General features: G+C 39.5%; 3 protein-coding genes across 11 annotated transcripts in view; 1 reads left to right on the top strand and 2 right to left on the bottom strand.

Moving 5' to 3' along the window:
- The window catches only part of LOC111244615 (uncharacterized), a 15,187-nt gene extending 9,240 nt beyond the window's left edge, over nucleotides 1-5,947 (bottom strand). Inside the window, exons 1-4 of one of the 2 annotated variants that reach the window (XM_022791890.2) lie at nucleotides 5,384-5,947; nucleotides 1,788-2,049; nucleotides 1,286-1,536; nucleotides 247-1,048 (exon numbers count right to left, since the gene is read on the bottom strand). In XM_022791890.2, coding sequence (XP_022647625.1) covers nucleotides 247-1,048; nucleotides 1,286-1,536; nucleotides 1,788-1,911 — 1,177 coding nt within the window. In that variant the 5' untranslated portion in view covers nucleotides 1,912-2,049; nucleotides 5,384-5,947. The remainder of the gene's footprint in view (nucleotides 1-246; nucleotides 1,049-1,285; nucleotides 1,537-1,787; nucleotides 2,050-5,383) is intronic. The other variant, XM_022791892.2, reaches the window with a different exon arrangement.
- A 2,799-nt stretch (nucleotides 5,948-8,746) lies between these two features.
- On the bottom strand, nucleotides 8,747-9,792 carry mRpS33 (mitochondrial ribosomal protein S33). The gene is made up of 2 exons (XM_022789819.2): nucleotides 9,511-9,792; nucleotides 8,747-9,096 (listed from the first exon to the last, which is right to left on the bottom strand). Exons 1-2 carry the CDS (start codon nucleotides 9,643-9,645, stop codon nucleotides 8,911-8,913), a joined length of 321 nt encoding a protein of 106 aa, XP_022645554.1. The 5' UTR covers nucleotides 9,646-9,792; the 3' UTR covers nucleotides 8,747-8,910.
- LOC111243763 (nose resistant to fluoxetine protein 6-like) overlaps nucleotides 8,983-26,299 on the top strand; it is a 24,728-nt gene continuing 7,411 nt past the window's right edge. For 3 of the 8 annotated variants that reach the window (XM_022789812.2, XM_022789814.2, XM_086981418.1), the window contains exons 1-6: nucleotides 10,168-11,963; nucleotides 17,662-17,879; nucleotides 18,056-18,264; nucleotides 20,415-20,503; nucleotides 23,288-23,449; nucleotides 26,041-26,134. In XM_022789812.2, the coding sequence (XP_022645547.1) occupies nucleotides 11,594-11,963; nucleotides 17,662-17,879; nucleotides 18,056-18,264; nucleotides 20,415-20,503; nucleotides 23,288-23,449; nucleotides 26,041-26,134 (1,142 nt within the window). In that variant the 5' untranslated portion in view covers nucleotides 10,168-11,593. Of the gene's footprint in view, nucleotides 9,121-10,167; nucleotides 11,964-17,661; nucleotides 17,880-18,055; nucleotides 18,265-20,414; nucleotides 20,504-23,287; nucleotides 23,450-26,040; nucleotides 26,135-26,299 lie in introns of those variants that run through there. The other 5 variants (XM_022789811.2, XM_086981415.1, XM_086981419.1 and 2 more) reach the window with 5 other exon arrangements.

Here is a 26,299-nt window from a genome sequence, read left to right as displayed (position 1 = left end):
TATATAGATTACATTGGATACAATATTACGTAGATTAACATTGGGCAGTGCAGTTATATATATATATATAACTGCGCTGTCCAATTTATAATAAAAACGTACCATATGAAATATAATGAGCAAGATAATGTGTTTGCAGAAACATAATTAAGAAATACTCTCTGTAATTAAGGAAACAACAAGTTCATGCGACATGTTCGATCTAAGCTCGACATTAACGATCCATATAAAAATGAAACTCCCCACCTTTAAAGGTACCTTTCTTAGTTCTCCTCCTAGGCTTTTTGGTCTCGGCAGGTGATGAGCCCGCTTGTGGAGGAGGTCCCTGCTGTGCAGAGCTCATTGGCGGGTACTGCTGCTGAGGTGGGGGCGGTAAACCTGCTTGGGGTGGTGTAGGTGTCGGTGGATAGCCTTGTTGGCCACCATATGGGGAAAACATTTGTGGCTGCTGTTGACCCTGTACGGACCCCTGACCCGTTGACGGAGGCGGAACTGAGCCTCGATTTAGGCTCGGACTGCTCGGGTAGGGCGAAGGCGGTAGAGGTTCATTCTTGACCGGTCCATAGGGCGTTGTTTCGCAATAGCTCTGATCAAAGTAACTTCCTGCGGGTGGTGGAGGACCATGCTGTGGGGCTTGTGAATACCCACTGCCTCCAACGAATTGATCAAACTGCTGTGGAGGTGGCGGAGGAGCGTACTGGTTTCCACCCTGAGATCCCAAACTTCCGGGAGCGCCGTTGAAGGCGTTCGCTGGTGGAATGTTCGGATTATACATGTTCACCTGCGAGTGAGGCGGTTGCGTTGGCCCGTAGCCCGAATCAGCCGGATAGTAACTCTGTGATGGGGGCGGATATTGGTCGTATTGTCGCCCACTAGGAGAAGGTGTGGGAGGACCTAAACTTCCCTGGCCATCCGGTGGGTACCCCCACCATTGATCACCCGGCCCTATGCCAGCGTTAGCATTCTGCGATGAATAATAACCACCAAGATCCTGTTGACTCATAGGAGGAGGCCCTCCTACTGGCTGCTGAATATCAGGTGGAGGGTACTAAAATGTGTAAAACACAGTAAGTATTTATCATTAGAGATAAAACATGTAGGGTTGGTATTAACAGAAAATGGTACCTCGTGAAGCAATGTAAACTATGTTGTCCAAAATTTGGACTTTATTCCGATAGGTGCCGTTCTTAGCTAAATTGGTATGACATGATACTACTATCATGTAAAACATGCCAGAAAAGCAAACATGGCGTTCATGATTCTAGTAACCAGTTTCTAATTTTACCCTCTGGTCCTGCTGAGCCTGTTGTGGAGGTGGGGGTCCGAATGACTGTGAAGGCATATTGGGATCCCCTGCTGCTGAGTACGGATACTCCCCTGGAAGGGGCCCCGGCGGTTGGTACCATCCGCCGGGACCCCCTTGAGTTGAGGTCTGGTAACCGGATATGGAACCCTGAGAGGTCCCTGGACCCCATTGGTGTCCGTACGGGTCTGCGGGACCTGTGCCTGGGGGTTTCGGAGCATTGTCTAACATACCTTTTCAATCGTCAAAAGCAAAAAAGTCTTCGATTTATAAGTAATAAGAACGATATGTAAGCAAAGAGCACACGTTCGCCATTTAAAAAAACTTAAATGATTTGTAACCATTTTTTATACACTTGCCTTAATTTAAGTAATAATCAGTTATGAATATTGTATAACATATACGGGTCACCTTAAGTTATTTCTAACCAAACTACTACAATGATACCTATTCTTCGAATGAACGTTCTATTTAGTACACATACGTTCTAGGGCTGACAGCCCCGATGACTGCGGAGGCCCCTGTTGCTGTTGCGGGGCCATGGTCGCTTGCTGTTGCTGCAAGGGAGGGCCGCCAGGTACACCCTCCATCCATGGCGGGGTCGCCATCCTGCAGCGGTAGTCAAATGGTCAAATGGCCGCCTTCGTTGGCGGCTCACCGCCCCCAGCCCACCTCTACGATAGAGCTCATCTCGAACGCAGGGCGCGACGACACCGGTGCGAACGTGGAGATCTTTAAGACTGCAGCTGTGGGTAGAGAACATTTTCGTCCATACGATTAATGATGAGTATTGTACGTAGGAAATATCGTGGACAGCTATATGCTTGTATTAGGATTAAATACTTTATTTTCTGATGTAATATATCTGACACCACGGGTAATAAACTTTAGTGAGAATGATCTTTCGTAAATAGATCCTGGTGCAAACGATTTCTGGGACTCTTGCTTCGAATGCAAGCAATATCTTCATATATGAGACAGTTTAGAAAACTGTCCAGAGTTCCAAAAGGCGATTTAAGGAAGATGGATATGGGAAGATAAAATCTTTAATTATGTCGCAAAGTTCGCGTGATCTTTTTATTTATATATAGATTCATTGATTTTTTTCCTTATATATAGGGCAAAACGGCAAAATAGCGATTTTACAAGTTAAACTTTTTATGCATTTACGTTTAACTTTCAAAACGGTTAATGCGATCCTGGTTGAGCATGATTCGTGAATAGTGCTTTAATGTTACAAAACAGTAATATCTTTTATTCGTATTCCCGTTCAAAAAAACTCCATGTTCTTTTGTGCTAACTGAAACTTGTTAAAGCCAAGTTTTATACGCAGATTCCATAAACGCTTGAACGAAGATATTTGCTTAATTTAGTAGCCAAGATGGTGTCTTGTCTTGTTTCTGGAAAGGTTAACATCCGAAACTGCTAACTGAAAAGGTGTTATAGGTGGCTGATTTATATGTCCGGAAATTTTTTTGACATCCAATTTAGCAGCTCATTAAAGAATACTAAATATTACTTAAGAAGTATATTAAAAATGCGACGCATATTTCAAGAGCATGTAGCAGACTGATCAGTACGTTCATGAATGTGCGAACCATCATATCTTGACAGTGATTGGAGTACAAGGCTAAATCTTACTGACTAGACTCAATAATGTCCAAGTTACACAATGGTGAAATTGAACTAATGAACTGGTGCTGACAAAGGCAAGTGGGTTCTTCGAAGGAGTACATTCACGTAATTCAAATCTAACAAAAACAGTTTTTTATTAAAAAGTCTGCAAAGTACCCGACAACGAAAGGAGTTTCCTCTTTGGCATGCAAAGTCATATTTTTTTGATCAACGTAAAAATAGTTACGCGCTTCGAATATTTTTAACATTACGAAAATCCGTTTTGAAATTTTTACAAAGATTTCCGGATTTTTAACAAGTGAGTGACGTTCGAGCCATCAGCGTTGTAAATCAACTAAGAATGTACTGCAATAACATGCTTTTGTGTAGGATGTCCCAAACGCAGCTAACTTAATCGTTATTGTTAAGAATAGCACCGAAGTCACTGGTAAATCTATTACATTGTTACGAGCCATCCATATTAACTATTATTTAAAGACACAAGTTGTATAAACCGAAGGGTAACTGAAAATTTTACTTAATAAGAGAATAATGTATGTTTTTTAAACTGAATTTAAATAATATAAAACAACAACCGCTTACTAGCGGACTATGGCGTATAACAAAATATTTTAAAGCCGATTTTATCTGCTCAGTTTGTCCCATTTGATGGTGGTAGGTTCAGTCTAGCACATTAGGCTGTTTTAACAAATTTCATATTTCAATTGGGTCATTCAAACACCAAATTCGAGTGCTTCATAGAAAACTAAGGCGGCTATTTTCAAAAGTTCCTTCGTGATAAAATTCCGCAGTAATATTTTTGCTTTAACATAATAATTCGGTACAAGCTCATCCTAAAGATGAGCTCTACTGTTAAATGTACCAGTAACTCAACACTGGTCTAATAAATAACAACAATTATTATCATGAGTACCTAATATTGCTCCAGCAAAACGAGACACCCGACTGAATAGAAATAAGCAACTCAACGACTATTAATTCCAATTAAGGAAGGGGCATCATGCTAGAATCGTGTATGGTACAGATTATAACGGGTTGATATCAGGTCATAGTCGACACATCGAAAGGGCAGGAGGCCTCCACCCCCGTTGATCTAAACAACAACGACCGTTGTGAGAAACAAGAAGATATCGCTTCAAATTCCTTTTCGATATCTCACCAGGGGAGTTTGCATTGATCCGTAAGCATGGCTTTTCAAAAATACAGAAAGTGAAACCAAGCCGCTTGTCCTTATTTCAGTGTTAGAACAGAGTGTTGGTCGTAGTTCCCGTTTGTACATTAAAAGCCGATATACGAAACAATTTTTACAACAATATAAACAAAAATCGAAATATATAGACAGCTAGGACGCAATGGCTGTCAATATTTTCTTGAAAATATCTCATGATTTTCTATTTTAAAAGCCGACTCACAAAAATAAAGCACTTGTGTTCACGTAAGCCTTATAAATGATACAATTTAAGAAGGCTGCTTAACAAAGGAGGTAGACGTTGAATGAACTAGATCATCACATGTGTACATACAGTATGTCGTCATCGAAGAAACAATAACAAGAACATATAACAATGTTATTGCGTACAGTCGATCCTTTGCTGTAGGTAACTTTCTTAGGATCCAGTGCGATACACAAAAATAAATACAGACATAGTATAATAAGACACAAACATGTACAACTATTTCGTGAAATCTAAACGTCGTTGACACCGGCGGTCCACGTAGCAATACACAGTTATAATTGTCGTCCCTTACTTCAAACACACTACACACATATATACATATATATATCGCCGATCCTGTCAAGAATACGATCAGTCAACCACCACCAGCTGCGAGCACACAGAAGCGATCATTATTATCGGCTAGCATTCTACCGGGCTCTCATGCTTTACTTCCCCCGCCCCGCCCCCCGGAAAAAGATAAGGAAAACTCAGTTGAACGTCGACCGACCTCATTTGAAACCGCAAATTTCACCTACTTTTTTTCCGTTTGGAATACCAATTTAATGCACCATCCATGCTACTATAGTTAGCCTTTGTCTCCTTTAGTAAAGTAACTCGAAGTGACATTGACTACTGCCAAATCTCACATCTCTCACTTTATACAGACCCGTAATACTATTAATGGAGAAATATCTACCAAGACGTATATTATGCATCGTAAAATTAAGAGATTAATGTTCGTTGTTGAAAACTCCATTCAGTTTTTTCGGTCGGCCGTCAGTCATCGCTTTGTCGGTAGCCCAAAGCAGAGGCGCACAACCAACTGGTCATTAACCCCGCTAGGAGCGATGGAGGTCCCTCGATTCCTATTGAAAGGGCCCCGGCAGAAGAAGACTACTCTTGCCAATGCCAAGGAACTTCCGCATTTACCCCTCTTCTATAAAATTTCTAGGCACCAGGTCCGATAAATTACTCAGGCCAACGCTCGTCTCACCCGGAAACTCACCCGCAGAAAACATAGAGGTCCGAACCATTTCTTGAGCTGTCGAATGGACGGTGAGCCCCGCAGCGCAATCGTCAGGCCTTCAGAGGCTTTCTGTTTTGATCCTGTCGTACTCTACAACCGCTACTCACTAACTAAGCAGCTGGTAGATCTCGGGCGTGAACGAATGGCCTATAGCACATCCAACAACACCACACAGAACACTTAAGCTGCTTTTAGCCCAATTTACTATGACGATTGCCAGTGTAAGCTTAAGGCAGCAAGATGCAGCCCGTTTGGTAGTCTGGCCGTGTCCCTTCTGGTTAGAACACCGTCGCACTGAGCACAGATAACAGTCCACGGGGCACAAGAGGCGACGCACAGAAGCGCCGACGGCCACACCGGGACAATCAGTTAACCTGCAACTGCAGCGAGAGCGACTTTCTCGACAGGCCCAATAGTGGCACTGTACTGCTACTACTAGGCTATACCACGCAGGTAGGAAGCCCAGCAGCTTTTCTCGAATCTCTCAGCACACACAACACACAAACAAATAAAATGTCCACACTCAGCAAGATGGCGATTTGTTTACCAAATAGACTGACCCACGATTGCAGACGACAGTATCAAGTCAATCATTGGTGAAAAATGGAGACGGCGCCAACATTTAACCTGATTTTCTCGGCGGGCCCGAAGACAATGTCGTATAAGTTATGGAATTAAATATTGCTTACGGTTCATAACTAGTTTGGTTAGAAGAGGGTGACAACACAAAAAGCTCATTTTTGTCGACTGAATATAGTTTACGAATCGCGACTGCTTTTATCAATGGTTAGAGAAAGCTGCGGAAACCTTAAAGATTGCGAGTTCACAGTTATATATAATATCCACTCAAATAAACACAGGCTGAACAACGATAATCCTTCTTTCGTTACACTATATATAAATATATCTGGAAGACATTCAGGCGCATCAAATATACGTTCTAATTCAACGGGAGAAAATTTTGTCGATATTGTCGAGCACAGATGGTGCTGAACCTGTGGTTGCTGAGAGATCAATTGAAAATTATATCTATAAAAATACAATACTTAAATGGCTAAGTACTTCAATCATAGCATTTACTGAGATTCTTCCTTACTATACTAAAGGGATACTATACTCAAATGGAAGCCAAAAAGTAAAATTAGGGCCTAATGTTTAAAATTCGCACCCGGCAAAGAATATCAGTGGTAAATCTAATCTGTTGATCCACTTTAGCCTTTATTTTCTCAGAAATGTAACATATCAAACATAGTCTTTGTAATATATATGATTATTGACATATTGACCATTATATGTTTAGAGACATTATTCCGACCTATTCAGTTTTTATGCTTTCAGTGACACGTTTGTAGATTCAGCAGTATTTCATGAGAGATTTTCTTTCTTTTTTATTATTCTACTAAGTTATACGGCTTTACTTGTTTCTTTACGAATTTTATTAGAAGCCTTTTATTGCATCAGTCTAAATGAAGTCGTAGTATCCATGCGATCTGCTATGAATTTATGATACAGGTCTCGCGGTAGACGACCTAAGCTCAGTTTAAACTTGATGATGAAAAAGTGATAGCGTACTAGGGAAAACACAGTGCACAGACAATTTACCTATGATGAGAGACGTTCGTATGAATTTTTAGGAAGTTTAAAGTTGACAAAAAAGAAAATATATTCTCTGATTCGAAGTTGAATACGTTTAACTAAACATTAAATTGTCTTTATTTCACCTAATTCATTTTTGTATTTCATTTTTGTATGATCTTGAAATATGAATGAAGAATTTCCGTATGAATTCAATGGCAGTAAAGTCCTTTCACAAATTGTATATAATAAGCTACCCATCTGGTCAGATACTTGAATTGTGATATTGCACCAGAGCTAAAATCAGTGCATTACCTACCCGTATGCTTATAATTAGAATCGGTCCTGATCGCAATGCGACGTATCGATTATAGGTTCTCTCACTCTTAACAATGGAATATATGGTATATATGATGAGGGCTGAATAACGACTGTATCGGTAAAAGCTTGAGAGAAATCAGTAACGATTGACAGTTTGGGGTAGAGCTTATGATTCTACCCGAGTGACTGCACCCACTCGTCATTGTCTACCGAGCGGCCGATTATAGAGAATTGCACCGCACATGCGCATAATGGCGCGGCTCACCACTTTTTTTACCTATTGCTTACTTGACACGCGCACCACAAACCACAGCTAGTAATCGAACACATATGTATCCGTTAGCTTTGAACATGATAATAGGTTTCTCTTGGATGAGCTTTTCAGTGTAGAGTGCCCCTGTAAAGCTAAGCCTGCATATATAGAATAATCAAAATCTACATATTTGTGTTTTCCAAAGACATATATATAGCATTTAACTTAGTGGGAGCATACTTGCTACTCCAGAGGTTTCACAGTATTGCTAGCGTATGAGAAACATATATTTTAAATAGTTTTTAAATAAACTGGACCGCATGGCCTTATAGTGAACAAAACCTTTTAGGGCTGCATAGCATGTTTTTGACATCCATAGAATGTCCTATAAATACAGAGTCCTAGCAGCCAAACGGATTCAGCGTTTAGATTTCTAGCCCTAATTCTCAAGATATACGATATCGATTGAACTGTCAAGGTAAATGGTTACTATAGTTAAATATCGATTAATAGTTACTGAAAATATTAGAAAATGCCTCAGATACATAAGGTAAGTGGGGCCAAGATCGCCTACAAGACAAACGAAAGAAGACAGGTTGATGACCTAAGGGTACTAAAGTGGACAATGAACCGGCAACATTACAACACCGTACCATAGACTGAATCATATGGTAGATCGTACAGTTAAAAGTAGCGGATTTTCCAGAACTGTTGACAAAAGAGCCAAATCACGCTTCGCCAATATATCTAGAAAAATTAAACAATCGTACCCTTATAGATCACAGCGTATGCTTTTTAGGTAAATGTTTTTTAAGTACTTAAACTACACGATCGTGTCGAGACATTATAATTGTTAATACACCCCACTAATAATTTCAATTCTCAATACCATATATATGACTTTAATTATTTTTATGATTAATAATAATAATAAATGCTTTAAGACTTTACCGAATGAACATCTGTCAATGATACTATAACTAAAATAAGTCCACATCCACAAATTAATTCATACATTTTGAGCACAGGTAGTACTAGACCCAACACCGGCGGAGACAAATGAAAATGACATTAACGACCCCATAGTAACTGACTGTTATACTCGAACTGATTGTAATATTGTATTTGTTCCCTTAATAAAAAAGCCAAGCCTTCGTTAAATTAAACATGAGTTCACAATTAATATATACATATAATATAAACACAATTTGAGATATAGGTTTATTATCATAAACTATTATATTATGCTACATTAGCTCATACTTTTTATGATGAATTGAAGTAATTCTGTTCTCACTGGCAGGCAACTGTTTTAACCAGAATGCTGACTGATGAATGGAGTTCAATAACTATTTTACTACTGTGCAATCTTGGTTCGTCTTCCTTCTCCTTTCTTGGGCGGGCTTTTGCCTCGTAAAATATTTATTCGTTTCATTTCATCCTTAAAGTCTAGATGCTCGTCGCGGTATAGGCCGTGCATCCGCAGGCGAAACATGAGAACACTCCAGTCGTGATGTGGTGGATAATAACCATCAGTTTGGTTCTGTGGATAGAAAGCATCGAAGAGGTATATAAACATTTAGAAACTAATCAAAGCAAAGGTTATAATAATCGGCTTTTCAGTAATTGTACTAACTATAACACTGAACGCCACATTATTATTTCATTCAATAATGAATAATATTAAGTGTAATAAGGTACATATCGTTTATTATTATGTTATTAAATATATTACGGATACTTTTATCTGAAAAATTATTTCTTCAAGAAGTTTCGACATCAGAATTTATCAACTTATTTTTAATTATAACTAAGTGGAATGAGTAGAAAAAAGTTAGCGTGGGTTTGCACTAGTGGGTGCACAATTGCACGCTTTTCGAGACGATGTCTTAAATGGAAGCCGCTTTGCTGGAAAAGCGATTTGATTTCATATAGTGAATCAATAGAAATTACTTACGTGACGGAGATCCCAAGGCTTCTCACTAAATAGTTGTATAACTCGGTGCGACTTTCGGCTTGTCGGCCGCGCAACTTCTCCGAATACGCGCGCAGAAAGATGCGCCATGCGCATGGCGTACGGAGATGATGACATTGTATTTGTTACGCGTTCTTGGATCACGACCTGAGCACTGGATTACTTGCAACCCATTGCAGTCACCGAATTCAACTAACGACCTCACCTGAAACAGCAGCCTTGCGCAACTATGTCGGCTATTAGCCTCAACAGGGGGACCGTGTGTACTTACCCAACAGAATGGGCGCCGCCATCTTTCTGCTGGCGAGGGCCAATGATTTGAAACAACCGCGGGCAACCGGCTTTTTGTCCACCATGCAGATTTGACCGCTACGTTCCTGGATATCATCCTCGTTGCACTAATGTAGATCTAACGAAAACTTATGCTATAGTATGTGCTATCATCCATTCATCGTCTAATATATGCTAGTTACACTTTGAGGCGATAATTGCATTGTGCATCAGCACAACCTATATTTTTGAAGCTATTATCAAGTCGCTATGATGACTTGCACAATCCCACTACGCAGATGGCAGGGCTCCAAACGATAAGCAGAGTGGAAAAAGCAGTCCGAACAATGCTATTACCTAAATGATTAGTTTCAATAACCTTAATAATAATATTGCAGGATACAATATAGGACCTGTTTAGCTGCAACATGTACTTCTATCGCGTCAAGATCAATTTTAAATTTTATTGTATTTTTTTTAACCTAATTTTAAATACATTAGAACGCATTCAGCACTGATGCCAATAAGCCTCAGTGCCGTCGATTGAACTTTTAAAGCTAATACATATAGTTAAGGTATAAAGTGAAATAATATGCAATAATACTTCCGTGGTGTCCTGATTAATGTGTACGCACAAGACTATCTAGAAGCATTTGCACTGAAGGTATCTTTTCAACCAAATTATGCGACCTCGTCTTGCGCAACCTTAAACCGTCGTTATGCATAAAAGAACTTAAGTTAAACGGGTTATAAGAAACGTTATCTACGTCGACTCTGGTGTTGATTGATTGAAGCCAATATGTCATGCAAACGGTTTGGAATTGGATTGGCCTATGCCGATAAATTGGCCGGAAACTGCTTTTCCTAAAGAAAAAAAACCTAATCGAACTAATATATGTATACATATGTACACCCTAAAGCAACTTTGTTGCTGCAAAATTGATGCAAAAAAGACAAGTAGGTCTTTCTATATTAGCATGGTTAGCACGAAGCACTAATTCAGGTTCACGTAAGCCAGTCTGGTATAACAGTGTCTGCCCCTTGGACTTGGTCACATAAGTATATGTATAAGATAGGTAATATAAGCTCAGTCTTTGCCTTAAACCGCTTTAACAAACAGGTCATCCTAAAACATATAAATGGAATCCATCTTGCTCACTTGTGAAGTTAGTTTTTAATTTAAACTATTAGAATAGCAACTTCTTCGTTTGTCCTTTGTTGATTTCGTAATTTTCATTTTGTCACCATAGAGTTCCGTCAACTGTCGGCGGCGGCGGTAGTTTGCGCTAGCCTCCTTTCCGTTGCGGGGCCATTACCCAACGAAAGACGACTGAGTCTGGTATGGCAGAACCAAACGGTGAGGCAAAGAGTAACTGCGCTCCACCGAAGCAGGCAGTAAACTGGCCTTTGACTATCTCTGCGATAATTGTATCCGGGACCCTTGTCCGTTGTCTTCCTTAATGGTCACCATTTCTGCCGCTGTGTATTATCGTAGACGACTAGAGGAAGCGGATAGTATTTTTTGTTACGCGTGGGGTTTGGCGGCGTTGATACGTCTTGGCGCGTATTGTTGTTAAATTTTGAACTATGCGCGGCGCGGCGCGCCGTCTATATGTGAGCTGTATTACAACTAAATGAAAATTTATGCATGCGTTGTCAAGATTCTGTTGAAACTACTTTTCAGTATACAACCGTTGATCTTGGAACGAAGTCGTTATCGTTCAGTCCTGCTTAAACTCAAGCTGAGGATTTCTGCGCCAGGTTTTAGAGACAAAACACAGAAAAGAATAACATAATGCGCTGGTTTATATCGCTAGCAGGCACCTTTGTTCTCTGGATGGGATTGATTAGTGGCTTTCAAGCAATGGACGCGAACATCGAAGCTCTGCAGCATAAAGTGGCTCTTATACACAAAATTTTGAAAAATCATGTTCCGAACCCAATGGACAAAAGTGATGATGAACTCCACGAAGAGATTACGGCCAACATCGCTGAACTATGGGCTAAATATGATGCAGCCCTTCAGATACACGTAGATCATCTACTTAGGCAGTTTTTACCGTATGTGCTAGAGGTAGCTAATACTGATCTCCAGGTGGATTGTATAAGAAGCCTTTTGAGAGTGGTACGTGGTCTAAAGACGTTAGACACCTGGGCCTTTCAACGTAAGTGTGCTTGTTCATCGATTTGATATGGTCTAGTGATTTTCTAAGGCGTCTTGCAGAGATCGGTGTAAAAGCTGCTTTATGAATATATAATTTACTGAGTAATGCACTTCTCCTACTGCGAGCTACTAATCAGCTAAACTTTCAAAGATCAAACAACAACAGTATTAGTAAAATCAGCGATCAGTGTATGTCGTTAAGCAGGTGCATTCAAAGATTGTTAGAATAAACTCTGTGCCTGTAGATCCTGTCAGCAGACCAACTACGTAGCTTAAAGAGACATTAAGAGTATTTATAAGCGTGTTAACGGGAGTGCTTTCGTTATGCAAATAAAGTATGATAGTTGTTTAAGGGGGTTTAAACTGAAAAAACGGTTCAATGAAGTCATTACATTGAAGCCATAGCAATTATTCATCGTAACTGGTATTACTTAGTGCACAAAATAGTATTTTCCTAAAGCTTCTCTAATTTTGAAATCAAACCGGCCTTGTCAAGCTGACAGAACCGTAAAGCGGTAGCGTGAGGATTTAAACGTTTTTAACGTTTTACAGAACTTGTAATAGAAAAAGGAAGCAGAGGTGACTGTATAGCCGTGCTTTTTTTTGTGAGCAGACTGGTAACCTGAAAAATCAAGCCGGCCTCGTCGTAAGGGGAAAGGCTGTTCTTCCCAGTCTAATATAAAGCTTAGTTAGTTTATCAGAATCGGATTCGTCAGGTCTGGTAATCTTGTGTTGAGTAATCGGGAAGAGTTTCTCGTTTATCATTTGGCGTATGTCAAAAAAAACACTATATATGTAGATAATGAATAATACGTAAGGGTTTACGCAAAGGATTTATATTTACCGAAAGGGTTATTTCTGAATGTAGAAACGAAATTTTTCAAGTGAAAAAGCTCTCAGGTTTATAACAGTAACTCAAAGAAGGAAGCTGTTCACTACAAACGAAAAAAACATTATGCATTACCAATACTGGCATTTTTCGTCTGTTTTTTAATTAGCGTATAATTTTTAAATCCTAACACATTAGGGTTTAGGTACGACGAGTCATGTGATGGCGCTACACGTGGGACAATCTGCTTGTTATTCCTTACGTTCGCAATACAAAATTTATTGAATCGCGTTACTTTTTTAACATGATATAATTGAGTAGTTCTATTGATAATAAATTTCTTTTATCTTGATGTTACATTTTGCTCCTTAGTGCTTTACTTTGTATATCGTTTGATGAGAATAAAATTAAAATTAAAATACAAAAAAAAACTCTCGTTTTTTTTTTGTATTTTAATTCGTACATACGCGCAAAGCGGCGCAACATAAAAAGTATTATTGTCTGATGTTGCCCACGCCTAAATTTACCAACAGCTAATTTTCTTAGTTGATAGATACGCTCAAGCACGCTGATAAAGCACATAGAGAAGCACGTCTCTAGTATAATATGTTCGTTCTATCCAGCCAAACTTATAGACGTACATAGTTTTTGGAATAGTTCCAAACAGAAACTGCAAGCTGTTATGTTTTTCAAAGGTATAAGCAAAAAAAAAACAATGGCGGCCTTTTTTTTGCGATAATGCATTATTTTCTCGAGTATCGCATGAGGTGTTAGAAGCGAAGTGTAACGTTTACTACAAATGTTAGCGATTTTCTCCAGCCATTGGCTAGTTGTGTATGTAAAGCTGTGTGTCACTCCATATGACGCGTTCGTACGAGTAACGGGGCATCAGGCCTTTTTTACGCCTTGAGGCGTTCGAACTCTGATACGAACATATATCAAGCATGTGTACAGGGACCAACATAAACGAACGAAGTCGACGTATCGTCCTTAAAATTACCCACTAATATCTAGCTCTGACGACGTATCGCAGACAACGTCAGTGACAAAAAGAGAACGTGACGTTTCTCTAACAGACGCAATCGTTACGGCTCACAAATGCAAGGAAAAACTGTGGAAAATACGCGACGTTAATATGTCGCTTAGTCATTGCATCGTTAACGAGTTCTGATAGAATGATGAAAAAAAAAGGAAATGCGCAAAAAGGTACGACTGCATAAAGCGCAACCAATCACAACTCTTCTGCTTTGGTGAAAATGTGTGCTACTATATCATATATCACCGAATAAATGGAACAGTTTCGAGCCTTAAGACGGGCACAGAGCTGCATAAATCGAGCGGCGCAAAATTTCATATTTTTTAAAATTGAACTCACTGATCATTAAAACCTTCATCCTTTCAATAAAAGTTCTGAGCACGAATAACCATGGTTGGCGCTATGTCATGGCGTAAAGGTTCCCTCAACGTAGTAGCGTTAACCCTGTCTTGTATCTTGGTCTCCTCGAATGGCCTGTGCCTCCGCGCAGCTTGTTGATCTGTCTGAGCGATTTACATTTCAAATGCTTTAGGTCCACAATGAAACAAATGTCCTACTATACCTCCTAGGTATAAGAAATATGGCAAGGCGCTGAATCCGAAAGGGTGGGACATGTGAAGGGTTACTGTAGACATTTTTAGTTACTGTATGCATGCAGATACCTCTCTTCAGTAAATAAAGTTTATATAGGGTTTAAAATAGGTAATTTTACACGTTAAATTGCATTAGGTTCCTATATATAGTTGTTCCTTAAACATATTTTGTCGCTAGAGCACATGATACTTACTGCAAAAAATAGCGATTCAGTTGGGTAACTAGTCTCTGTAGGCTAATTGGTCTTCTTAGTGTAGCAAATACATACAAAAAAAGCTCTTTTTTTAATAATGCTCCTCTTTTGTTCGAAACTATATAAGCTGGCATTTAAAATTGCCGGAGTGGCTTGCTATAAACAATTAACACTTGGTAAGCCGTGAAGACTGCAATTACAATAACTCGTACAGTATCATACCTGACTGCTAAGACGCATGCGACGCAATGAAGACCCTAATTCTACTACTCGCATCGAAATGATGACACTATTGTAGAAGCTAACGACAATCTTCTGCACGCTTTGTTTGCTCGACTACGCCTAGGCCTGATCTTTTGCGTTCCATCAAGCTTTTTTTTTTTCGTTGGTATAGCGAAAAAAAAAAACAGATATAGGTCTAAAATCATTTTTAAGACTCTGCTCCGTCATGATTCGGTAAGGACGAACTGTAGACTAGGAATTATACGAATGGCAATTTGTTTTGTCTTCCGTTGTATTTAGGATATAGATCCTTTGTAGGAGCACGACAAATGTTTCTCTATTCATTTCTATTAGTGACAATTTCGTGTTAATCAACTTCCTCTCGCACGATAAATTAGTAGTCAAGTTTCGTAGCTATTCGCCATATTCAGGTGCATGGCTCGAGTGGATCGGGGGTTTTTTTCCTATCATCTGACTTGAAGCATAATAATACATTAAAGGACACAGCAGTCACGCTGATTTTCTCTTATAGTTCAATAACGTGGTTGCCTACGAGGGGTATTGCTGGCGTAAATGCCCTCAAGCTAGTTTTTACTCGTAGTTTGTAGTTGTAAATCGAAAAATGGGACTTAGTTAGCTAGATCTTTAATGTTTTTCTCCCCCTTTTGAAGCGCGGTGGAAAGCGTTAAGACACTATAGGAACCTCTTGAGTATAATTGATCTATTCTAAGCATTTACTCAGTACGATCCCGCGTACACTGCATTATATCGGGCGTAACAAGCCGAGATCTTCCTTTCGGCACATTCTTTGAAGCTTTGCCCACTAAATGAAGTAATGCTTCAAATGCTTCAGTAATGCTTCATGAAGTAATGTAACAATGCTAATTATCATCATTAGTACTAATCACCATCGCTTGTCATGACATGGATGAGATGACCTTATCAGTCGGGCAATCGGCGTTCCCTCTAATTTTTGAGAAGTTCGCCCTTGAATGTTGGCCATCTTATCCTAGTGGATGAGAATTGCGTTAGCGATCGCAGCGAAATAGGTATAGCACAGCTGTGGTCGGTCTTCGCATTGATGTTACTACTATACATTTATACATATATAATAGACTTTTTCCAATGCAGGAGTCGCAGATACAAGAATAGGAAAAACGGTTTGAGAAAATCAACTGGTTGATAAGAGCAATCTGATTGAAATGACCGACTTTGGTACTGAACGGCTTCAGGGCTAAGAAGTTCACCACGCAATGAAACGGTCGGGTCCATATGCATTAGTTCGTCGAATCATAGCGTTTTTCATCCTGTCCTATAAACCATAAACAGCGTCACCGATACCAGTGGTGCCGCGTTGAGCCAGTAATAAAGCACGATCGTTCCATAGTATAGCAAGCAACTGTGGCCTATCAGAGACGCCTCTTAATAACCCCAACGTTTCTATTAATAGGCCCGACATGCCTGTTGTTGAGACGGAGGCGCCCAGCATTGAGGTAGAAGGGCACTACATTGAGATTATGTTGCCCACTGTCGAAACAGAAATGGTTCCAACAACTTCAAGGCCGTCCGATATCCGACCGCAATTTTCTGAGCCGCAAACGATTTCCATCATAGATCAACAAGAGCCCCTGGTGGATCCTCGACTGCTAAGAGTCGAACCTCCGTATCTGTATATTTTGGAGCCAAGAATACCCCTCGTTGACCCAGAAATGACTGCGGAAGCGCCAGAGTCCACGTCCAAGTTTCAAATACTTATCGCTGTACCAAACACGGCTATGGATGAAATGTTATGGCCCATCGTGGAGCCAGTCGCTCCGTTGTCAGTAACGCTGTTTGGGTTACCTACATTAGAGGTAGACACTAGCGCAACCAGCGCAATGGAATCACCTTCTCCTCCTCCGACCTGACAAAACCCTTAAATTTGCCGTAATTTCTAATAATAAAAACTCCTGATGTCCTGGTGTGGATGCCCTGTCATCGGACCTGATTTGTGTAATACTGAATTAGAATTGCTCGAAATACGGCTATTATCATTGGTAGTGCTTTTCCGTGAAAAGATAAGAGTAATCTGCTACTCGCGCAATTTAGAAGAAGCTTAAATGATTTTTTTTTCAAGAAAAAAGCTCTTAGGTAGATTAGAGATGTCTATTGTTCATCATTGAGACTGAACATTGAGTTAGCTGCAAGATATAATGTTGTGTGTTGTAAACCGAGTGCGGACCATATGAACAGTGACTTTATATAGTATAGTACTATTATAATGTACTGTTTGATAAAGCTACTATATGCTATTTGGTGCGGTCGCAACGCATTTACATATTACTGAACCATTATTTTATGCTCATTCCAAGGCATTCTGACTGAACGAAAAAATGCGGTATATACCTTCTATATATATATATATATATATATATATATGCAGTCCTTCTTTATTTGTTAAATATGGTAATCGCGAAATTTTTAGTTGGAATAATCTCAGAAGCTACGATTGCCATCCAGCCTTTTTAGTGAACGGGCAGCCCCTGTGTAGCACACCATTACAGGGCCGGTACTCTGCTACTATTTAGTATTAATTTAGAAGCATACATTTTTATTACGCTTTATTACTATAAAATCATAGGCGAGCAAAACATTTTTTATGATACTTGTTACGTTTTTTTTTTGAATTCGCAGGGGTTAGGTCCATTAATGGGTTTATAATTATTGGGCTAAGGGCCATTGTCAACTGACGTATTACTCTGCTCTACCGTTTTGTTAGTGGAATAATTATTCTGCATCTACTTAGTATTATCTATTGGTGTTTTTTGCACTTATACTACGTACAGTCTTGGACTCTATCGGTCGTCCTGCTGCGGGTATCATGGACGTAACGATGAGCGATTATGGTGACTATGATCAATGTCTAGCGGTGACTTCGTACGAAGCTGATGGACCCATCGATTTCCGTGGTCAACACTGCAACATCGCCATCCGGCCTCCCGCTTTCCCGCCGCTATCTACGAACTCTGCTCATAAACTACAAGAAGTCCTCAACGGAACTAGCGTAATTTAGTTATTTACTTGCAACATTGATTTTCTGGGTTGACAAGTGATGCTAGCGGTTCACTCTAGCCACGTTTTGGCTCGTAAAAACACAGGATAGAGGACGTCTACGTGCGCAATTTACAGCTACCGTATGCCATAACGCTGCTAATCCTGTCTCCTATTTTGTGTGTATAGGTCTACAAAGAGGTTCTTCTCACCTACTACAAGGTTCATCAAGAATTCGAGCTACGTATGGGCGTCTGTGCACCATCGAAATGCAGTGCTACCGACGTATTTCGAATGCTGCAACCCTTAGCCGACAGTTTGGGTGTGCGAATCGACGTTCTTGGCTGTGAATCGCTTGATACTCCCCTACAACTTGATACTCAGCAATTTTGCGTCGTGTAAGTTCTCTTTTTGACCTTCGCGTTGCTGTGTTGATCGAAATGTTAGGCCGTAAAGCAAGGACACTGCTGTTATGTGCGATAGCATAGTGGCAAGGGATTAGTCACCTAACTTTGCTTCTTAACAGTAAATATTTAATTTTCAAAAAATTGCATTGTTAAACATTTGGTGAAGTTGAATTTGCTGGATCTTTTTGGACCGAACTTGAAAAAAAATTAAGTGCTTTGAACCACCTAAATTGGGATTCGTTTGTAGTAAAACTGTATCTAAATAAAAACAGACATTCAACGAATATCTGCTATAAACGCCGAAACTGGCATGTAGCGCGATTGCACCTTTAACTAGAGTCCCAAAAACTCACTCGTTTATTTCAAAATATTCTTTTTTATTCCGTAGATAATTTTAGTACAAACCAAACGGTATTTTTAGTAGGTGTCCTAAACTATCCTGTACTCTAAACTATCGCTATACAAAAAAAATTCTAGAGGGAATTGAATTTTCAACTGACCGCAGGTCAAAAGTCCTTAGAGGGCAAAAAATTGAAAAAGAAACGCAAATAATCTCAAAAATACCGATTCCTTGAGCTCATTTGAATGACCAATTGACAGTTAGTATTTTCCTTTAAACGGCCCCTAGTTTCTGCGTCGAAGATGCACGTGTATCAAACATGGCCTCCTGATGAGTATTTGAATCTGATGAGTGTTTGATGGAGATCTTGCTTGGATTTTTTCGCAGCCGTGTGCAGCTAGCAATAATATATATAGCCGATTATATATGGCCAAAAAGAAAGTTCTTCATCTTGGTAGAGGCTTGTCCAGCGCGCGAAGACACTGAATTGCTAGATTTCTGAAAAGAATGATGCGTTTGTTGTTGTTGTTGTTGCTGTGTTTGAAGAATAGGAAAAAAATAGGCTTCCTTCCAGTGGCAGTAATGCTAAATGAACACCTGCCCATTACGACAAACAGGCCTCCGTGATTAGTCTCAACTCAGATATCGTACTTTGTACATTATAGTATATTGCGCATTTCGTCGAATATCTGTTGTACAATAGCTAAATAGAGATGACCATTATTAGTGGCGCAGCTTCGTTTTCCAAAAGAAGCTAAAAGTAAACTGTTGCTACGCTGATTTGTCTTGTGATTGTAAATCACTGTGCTTTTAAGGATAAATGAATCAGGACACCGTAAGTAGATATATCGTACTCGTTATTGTATAGGTTTGTTGTTTTTGAAGGAAAACCGTACTGCAACTAAGCCACGATCGAAACTTATTTCAGACCATTATAGTTATTGATCATAATTAGCAAGAATACGAATGGGTCTTTATATCAGAATCTTGGATAACGACTAGAGTTGTGTAAAGGGAACATTGTTGCAGTTTCTGCCCGCTTTGATCCACTTTGCCTAGAAGGTTCAGGGTAGATCGGAACTAAGTGTTTGCGAACTAAGCTTTTTGTTACAAGAGAAGCATCCTTTCTCAATTTCTATTGAATAGCTAATTTTTCTTTTTATCATCAGTAGTTTATCACTATTTCGTATAAATCTACAACAACTAGATGGGTGACTGTAAATCGTATATACTAGGAGGTTAGTGAATCGTGGCAAGCGCCTCGGGTTAGGTTTTAGGACATGAGTCTTTGCCGTACAGTTCTTCTTCCTTGGCGATAATTATTCTCATTCATTATACTGAGCAAATGTTAGCTTATATATCTCTATTATCTTCCGCAAATTGTGGCTGAAGCTATTTTTAATACTTATTTACTGAAAAATCGTATATTGGCGTTAATATACGTAAGCTTTCAAAAAGCGTAAAGGTACTGAACTGATATCTTCAATTCTAAAAAATGATTAAAAATAAGAATAGATTTTCTAGCATATATAAACATACTTTAAACAAAACGTTGATTCTTAGAGCATCTCTTTTGGCTACGCATTTATGTGTATGTAAATTCGATTTGTCTATAATTCATCGTTTAGACACAGGTTTCGAGTTATGATACTGTAACATATTCCAATACTGCTCATAAGGTTACGCATATATCCGTGTAATAGAATTATTATAATGTTGTCGACTTGTTATTTTATTATTAATTAAATTTAGTTTACGAGAGTAGTGACGTGGTTAAGGTCACTATGTTATTTTTTTTTAGGTGTTGCTTGACCCTCTCAGTATTTCTGGTAGCGATGGGTACGACTATCCAGGGCCTGCCGAAGTCTCTGCGTGGGCAATGTCCAAAAGGTTAGCAACAACTTTTTACAAGTGACCGTTTGTAGGTCTTTTGTTGGATAAGTGAACGTTTGTAAAAGCTTTCCTGCAATTTTTTCATGGTAGCTCAGAGCTTTCAGCACAAATTCATCCGCAATGGGCGGCAATGTGGCACGGTGGCAACCAGCTTTGAGTACATGACGAACAGGGAGTTTACTAATAGTGATGCTGGTCAAACATTTTATGGCTAAAATTAAGAACTCAATATTTTCTCTGCTAGGAATCGAGCCGAAAATCCCATCGTTGCGATTCCGATCCACTGTCCGCTCCGCCGCTACGGCGCTCGATTTACCTCTAGAGAAAATGTATATAAAATCATATTTTTAGTTTCGACCTCGATCCTTGTTCAACATTGTGGTAACAAATACTACGCGTATAAATTTCGGTATCTGCCGTAAATGAGATAAGGAACGAGTTGTTACTACACAATAACTACCACCATAAATATCTTATGCCAGGATCTGTTTATAATTTAACTCACTTAAGTAGTTTTCTATAAAACAAAAAATCACTACCACGCCTATAGGTTAATAGATTTATTCTTCCGGTTATTTTTTCCCTTACCTGAGAGACTTTTCTTTTTCACACTTTCCCCATCCGGATGTTAGATCGAGCCCGCGTAATTTCAATTGACCGTGATTGACAAACAAGCCTAGTGTTTTGCCCTTAATCTACAGCGACCTGGCTTGTTGCTGTGGGACAATTTACAAACGGCACGACGTGTTTTTTTTGATGAACCAGAAAAACTAATAAGGAGAAAGGGAAGCGAGTAGTCGAGCAATCAAAGGTACCCTAAGGCTGCATGTGACTGCAGAGATATATATATAAGGTCTCCAGTCTGTAGCTTGACAATAAAGAGATTTTTTCGTAATGCTAGCATAGAAGTGATGTCGGCATATGAACAGCGACTTCAGCTTGAAGCTTTTTTGCATGGGCTTACGCTCAGCAATTCCTATAATTTGAGAAGTCCGCGATTGTACTGCCCGCGACACAGAAGGGTCTTTTATTTGGAAATATGACTGCCAGGAAGTGTCGTAGTAACATCCACGGTGCGCACTTGTACGTCTAGTGGCGCTACATATTGTTAACTGCTTGAGACTGCGGTTTTGTCTAATTCTCAAATAAAAAAAGCGCAGGAAAGGCTTATTTGAGAAAAAAAAAACCTATGCCTAATTTGCATTTTTGCTTAACTAGCACGCATAATGCGTCCGCTGTGGCGTGACCAGCATATGTATAAAAATGCAAGTTAAGCGTGAGTTTTTTTAACTTTAAATTTAGCGTTATTTACTGCAAATGACTACACGTATCTATGTAACGTACAGAGGATGTTTTTCTTGAGCGCTTCACTGAAAATGTTACTTGGAAGCGTTGCACTTTCTCGTTAATACACTCGTTTATAGATAGATATAGATTGACGTTTATGTTATTGAGCTGAAATGAATGGCATATACACACACAGTTGTCGCAGATCTATTGCTATTTCGTAAAGCTACTGAAGTTTCCGGTTTGCTTTTTCAGCATGCTTAGCTGAAACTCTTGGCTGATCCATATTGGGGATTAGTTCTCGGACTGTATAAGTGAACTGGTATGCCAGGGCGTCTCATAGCTGGACACTTAACGTACTATACTAGGAAACTGTCTAGTTCATCAAGCCGGGCACAGCATACGAACTTTGAAGGGATAGAGGATTCATGCCAGACAGCTGATGATAGAGACACAACTAGACGTTCTTGTTCCTATTACGCATGGGTAACAAAATCTAGTGAACATTTTACGCAGATATACGTTCCTGGAGATGACATTAATAACTGGACAGTAAAATGCACGAGAGATTCAAAATTCTACAAAATCCGCTAACTGGAATAGGGCGCCTGAGAGACTTCTTGCAATATCCATTTTTGTAGGTTTTCGATCAGAAACGAAACTCTGCCGAATAACTTCTAACATCATGACCCCATGGCGATATCCCTCAGTACTAAACATATGTAATGGGTAATTTTTTTAAATGATCAGAGATGTTATATCGGGATAGCTTCGACTAACTATTGTATTCGTATATTATTAATTACTTTTGCCTCACTTTACGTATATGTTCAGGCTCATGAGATTAATCGAGCGCAAAGCTAAAATGTGGAATACGTTTCTTTACAAGTCTCTACATATTGCTCAGGTCTACGCCGAGGCGCGGGACTTATCCGGAAAAAATGTTTATACTAAAAAAACACGCAAAAGGTAAATGGCTGTTATTACTATTTATGAGCTTTATTTTAAGGCCCTTCCCTTAGCCATAGAAGCATTAAAAACAGTGGCCTTGAAACGGTTTTTGCGCAACTCCACTTGGAATAATGATCGGGAAAATTCGTTGAGGGCTGCTAATATCCTGGTACCGTTGTTACGAATTGAAAATTACATGTCAACAGCCTATGAGTTCAACGCGGCTAATTTCAAAGTTACAAGGTTGTAAGAGTGTATCTTGGAGTGACTTTCTTTTTGGGGTATCAATCGAAATTCTGTGCTAGGAGCAGTGGACAGATGGCTAAAACTTACCCAGATATGGAACTCTGCAATTAATGAAAAAAAAAACCAAGGAACTAACAAGAGTATGTTTGCACACATAACTAAACGGAAAAACAAGCGAGCGCTAATAATATTAAATGTGTTATTTTATTGAGTTATTAGCATATTTAATGTTTTTACATTTTGCAGTTAGCTTTATATATAAATCATATGGTTGTTATGTTTTGAATCTCCTTCAAGGTGCAATTATGGCATTCGACCTTAAGCAGAATCTGCGCCTATTGCTTTCAACGAGCTCAACAGGTCCATGTGCTCTTCGATGCCTGCATGGGCTTCGGGTGATGTCACTTTTGTGGGTTGTCTTGTGCCAGACCTATCGATATCTCGACTTCAGATCAATGCGTAAGAATGTTAGATTAAGCTAGAGCTGATCGAATCCGGAAGCGGCCAGTTATATCTAAGCATCCTGTTTACTGTGTAGTTATGCGCTTTTAGATACATTTCAAAAGCGGCAAAGATAACACTTTTTCAGTTAGAACACTTGGGTCGAATAAGAAAATTACGTACAGCCCTTTAACCTTTTGACTTTGGTCTAGTGGTCAGTAATCCTTTCAGCGGCATCGGAGCCCACTCGTTTTCGTTGGTCTAACAACCTTTGCTTTATCGCACAATTAGGATTCAGGCCAAGTGTTTGTTGGATCTAAGTTTCCAAGGCCGTTCTGGATTATCTTGACTCGTCGCATATTGACCGATAGCATAGAGGTGTTCACTGTATGTAGTTATTATAGGACAAATTTATTTTATTTACCTATTATAGCTTGTTCATTGCGCTGAGGATATCGGCATCAGTACATCTATCGGAACTTCATCAGTTAGCTGGCCAGTTACGGTGAAACTTTTAGCTTCGAATGTTATTGTTTTTGTTGTGAACGGTAGTATGGTGCAACTGTTCTAGCTCTGGATATTTACAGTCAGTTGGATTTGTCATGGCAGGGAGTGCTACAAGAGTAGCGAATGTTCTTAATGTTTTCATACTGGCTTCGTTGACATTTTGCCAATGATGAAGACAATTGGGTATCGACATTGAGCTTACCTTTACAGCTAATGACGTGGAGCGCTTAACATAGCATTATACTGTGTTTTCTGTGTAAGTTTAAAATATCCGACCAACAGAAGGACAGATAAGTTCTATAAAATAACTGTTGAGTCTACATTTTTTTCCGACACTTATTCCATGTGGACAGCTGCCCTCTGTTCCAAATATTAACGACAACGCTAACGACTGACCCAGTCAGATGAAATTTTTCCTGCGCACGGAACTAAGAGACCTGAGTCTACGCATTTAGTTCATTAGAGGTACATTTTACAAGTCGTAATTATGCTGTATAAATACCCAGCTTTTATTTCACAAGGAAAAGCAGTTCCATTAGATGTCTATCTAGCATAAAAAAATATGTACAGATCCAATGCTTGTAGGAAAATAATGTCTAAGAGTATTACTGAGCCTGTATCCATCAGACACAAAGGAGCACATATAAATAGAAGCTGAGAAGTTTCTCCAGTCATAGATAGGCATAGATTATTATCTTCAGGATCAACGTCAGTCGGGTAAAAGCGCCCTTTTCGACCAAAATACGGTGCATTGTCTATGTAGACGCTCTTAGAAGTAAAATTCAGCCATCGTTGTGAAACGTTCGTAATAATAACGTGTTTTGAAAACAGTTGCGCGCCAGACTTGGACTATAATAACTAACGCATTCGCCTCTCTAGCGATTGTTAACGTAGGCGCCAACAGATCGCTGAACTTACGTAAAAGTTCACTCGTTAGTTATTGTTATTGTATAACTTAGCATTTTGTCTCGAAAAGATAAAACGTCCGTATTCTGTATGTGTTCATATAGAGCGTTTTTAATTTACCATCTTGCATTGCGCTCTCCACTGCGCGTTGTGTCGAAGCGTGTCGCTACTGAAACTATTGTTAAAAAAACCAAATCCATTGTTCTCCATATTTGTTGCCGTTGTTTGACGCCAGTTTAAAAACAAAATTTACGTGTTGGACAGTAGAGGGGCCAATTGTTTCTGTTGTGCTTTCGTTGTTGGTACTTTCCTTATTTTCACTGTTGTTTTGCTAGGAAACTTTAAATAACATTTGCGAGCCCGTAAAATAACGTACGTTCTCTAACAGTATATTTCGAGTTTCCCCTGCATATCGTACGGGGGTGCTGGAGTCATATGTTGCCCCTACCGTAATGCAATACCTAACGCTGTCGGTGTCCTGTTTTGTCAAGCTCTAAGTAACGCGCATCTGCGAGCCACTAGTGCGTAGATTGCAGGCTCGGCATGGGGAAAGGAACTTTACAGAATCGTGAAAATTACTATATGCTAAATTTAGTGGGCGCTTGCAAAGTTGTCTGTCATTCTGTTCGGTGTTTTCGGGAATCGGTGACGGTGACCAAACCTGATTATGTCGCCGGTGTTGGGCTAAATCTGATGAGCGTTAGATACACCTGCAATTCTAGTTTCTTGTCGGCAATGTGGTTTTTGCCTGACAGAGTGCCAGAAGACAATGGTTAGCGTATCGGGGCGTTGCTGTGATTTCTCATTACAAAAGTCGTTTTTAAAGCTTGCTCTTTGCTTGTGTATAGAGGGCTATTTTTGTTTAGTACTAAAATAAGGCAGAATAAGTGACGAAGCCGATAAATGCATTATCTAGCATAATTAGGTGGCAAAGTCCGTTAGAAAGGGTCGGAAGCCGGACTTCAATGTTTATCTCTATGAAACAGCAATACGGAGCAATGACCCGTTTACAGATTAACGGACAATTCTTAGGTTTACTCTACTTTGGTCGAGTCAATTAGCAGGTCCTATATGCTGTAAATTTGATAAATTACGTCAAATCTGACGTTTATTAGTCAACCCACATGGAAGTAGAACCCGTACAAGAAAAACTGCATGTTGAAAGGAGGTATTCGAATAAAGTTACATTGTTACAGGTAACCTGGCTTTTCTCATCGGAGCCATGAACTCAATGCCATTTCAGTTGGTTGCCAACGGATTTTTGGCTGTGGAGAATTTTTTCTTTATCAGGTTCGTCACATCCTTGTTTTGGACTAGGACGGCGGTTTTTTGAGCGAAGTGATCAGCGTACAACGTTTGGCTATTTAAAAACATTTTGTTATCTATCATAAGCCGGTGCTCTCGTATTGACTAACAGTAGAAAGCTCGAACCGTAATATCGCTATACTATATATA

Source organism: Varroa destructor, unplaced genomic scaffold, assembly GCF_002443255.2.
Source record: "Varroa destructor unplaced genomic scaffold, Vdes_3.0 BEIS01000002.1, whole genome shotgun sequence".
NCBI lineage: Eukaryota > Metazoa > Arthropoda > Arachnida > Mesostigmata > Varroidae > Varroa > Varroa destructor.
This window is presented reverse-complemented; position numbering and strand designations above follow the sequence as displayed.

What these genes read in the sequence shown, in the direction of transcription:
- mRpS33 (XM_022789819.2), bottom strand. Translation starts at nt 9,645, where the DNA reads ATGTCATCATCTCCGTACGCCATGCGCATGGCGCATCTTTCTGCGCGC. An exon ending in AGCCTTGGGATCTCCGTCAC is followed by an intron (nt 9,097 to 9,510) that starts GTAAGTAATTTC and finishes TTCTATCCACAG; the next exon opens with AACCAAACTGATGGTTATTA.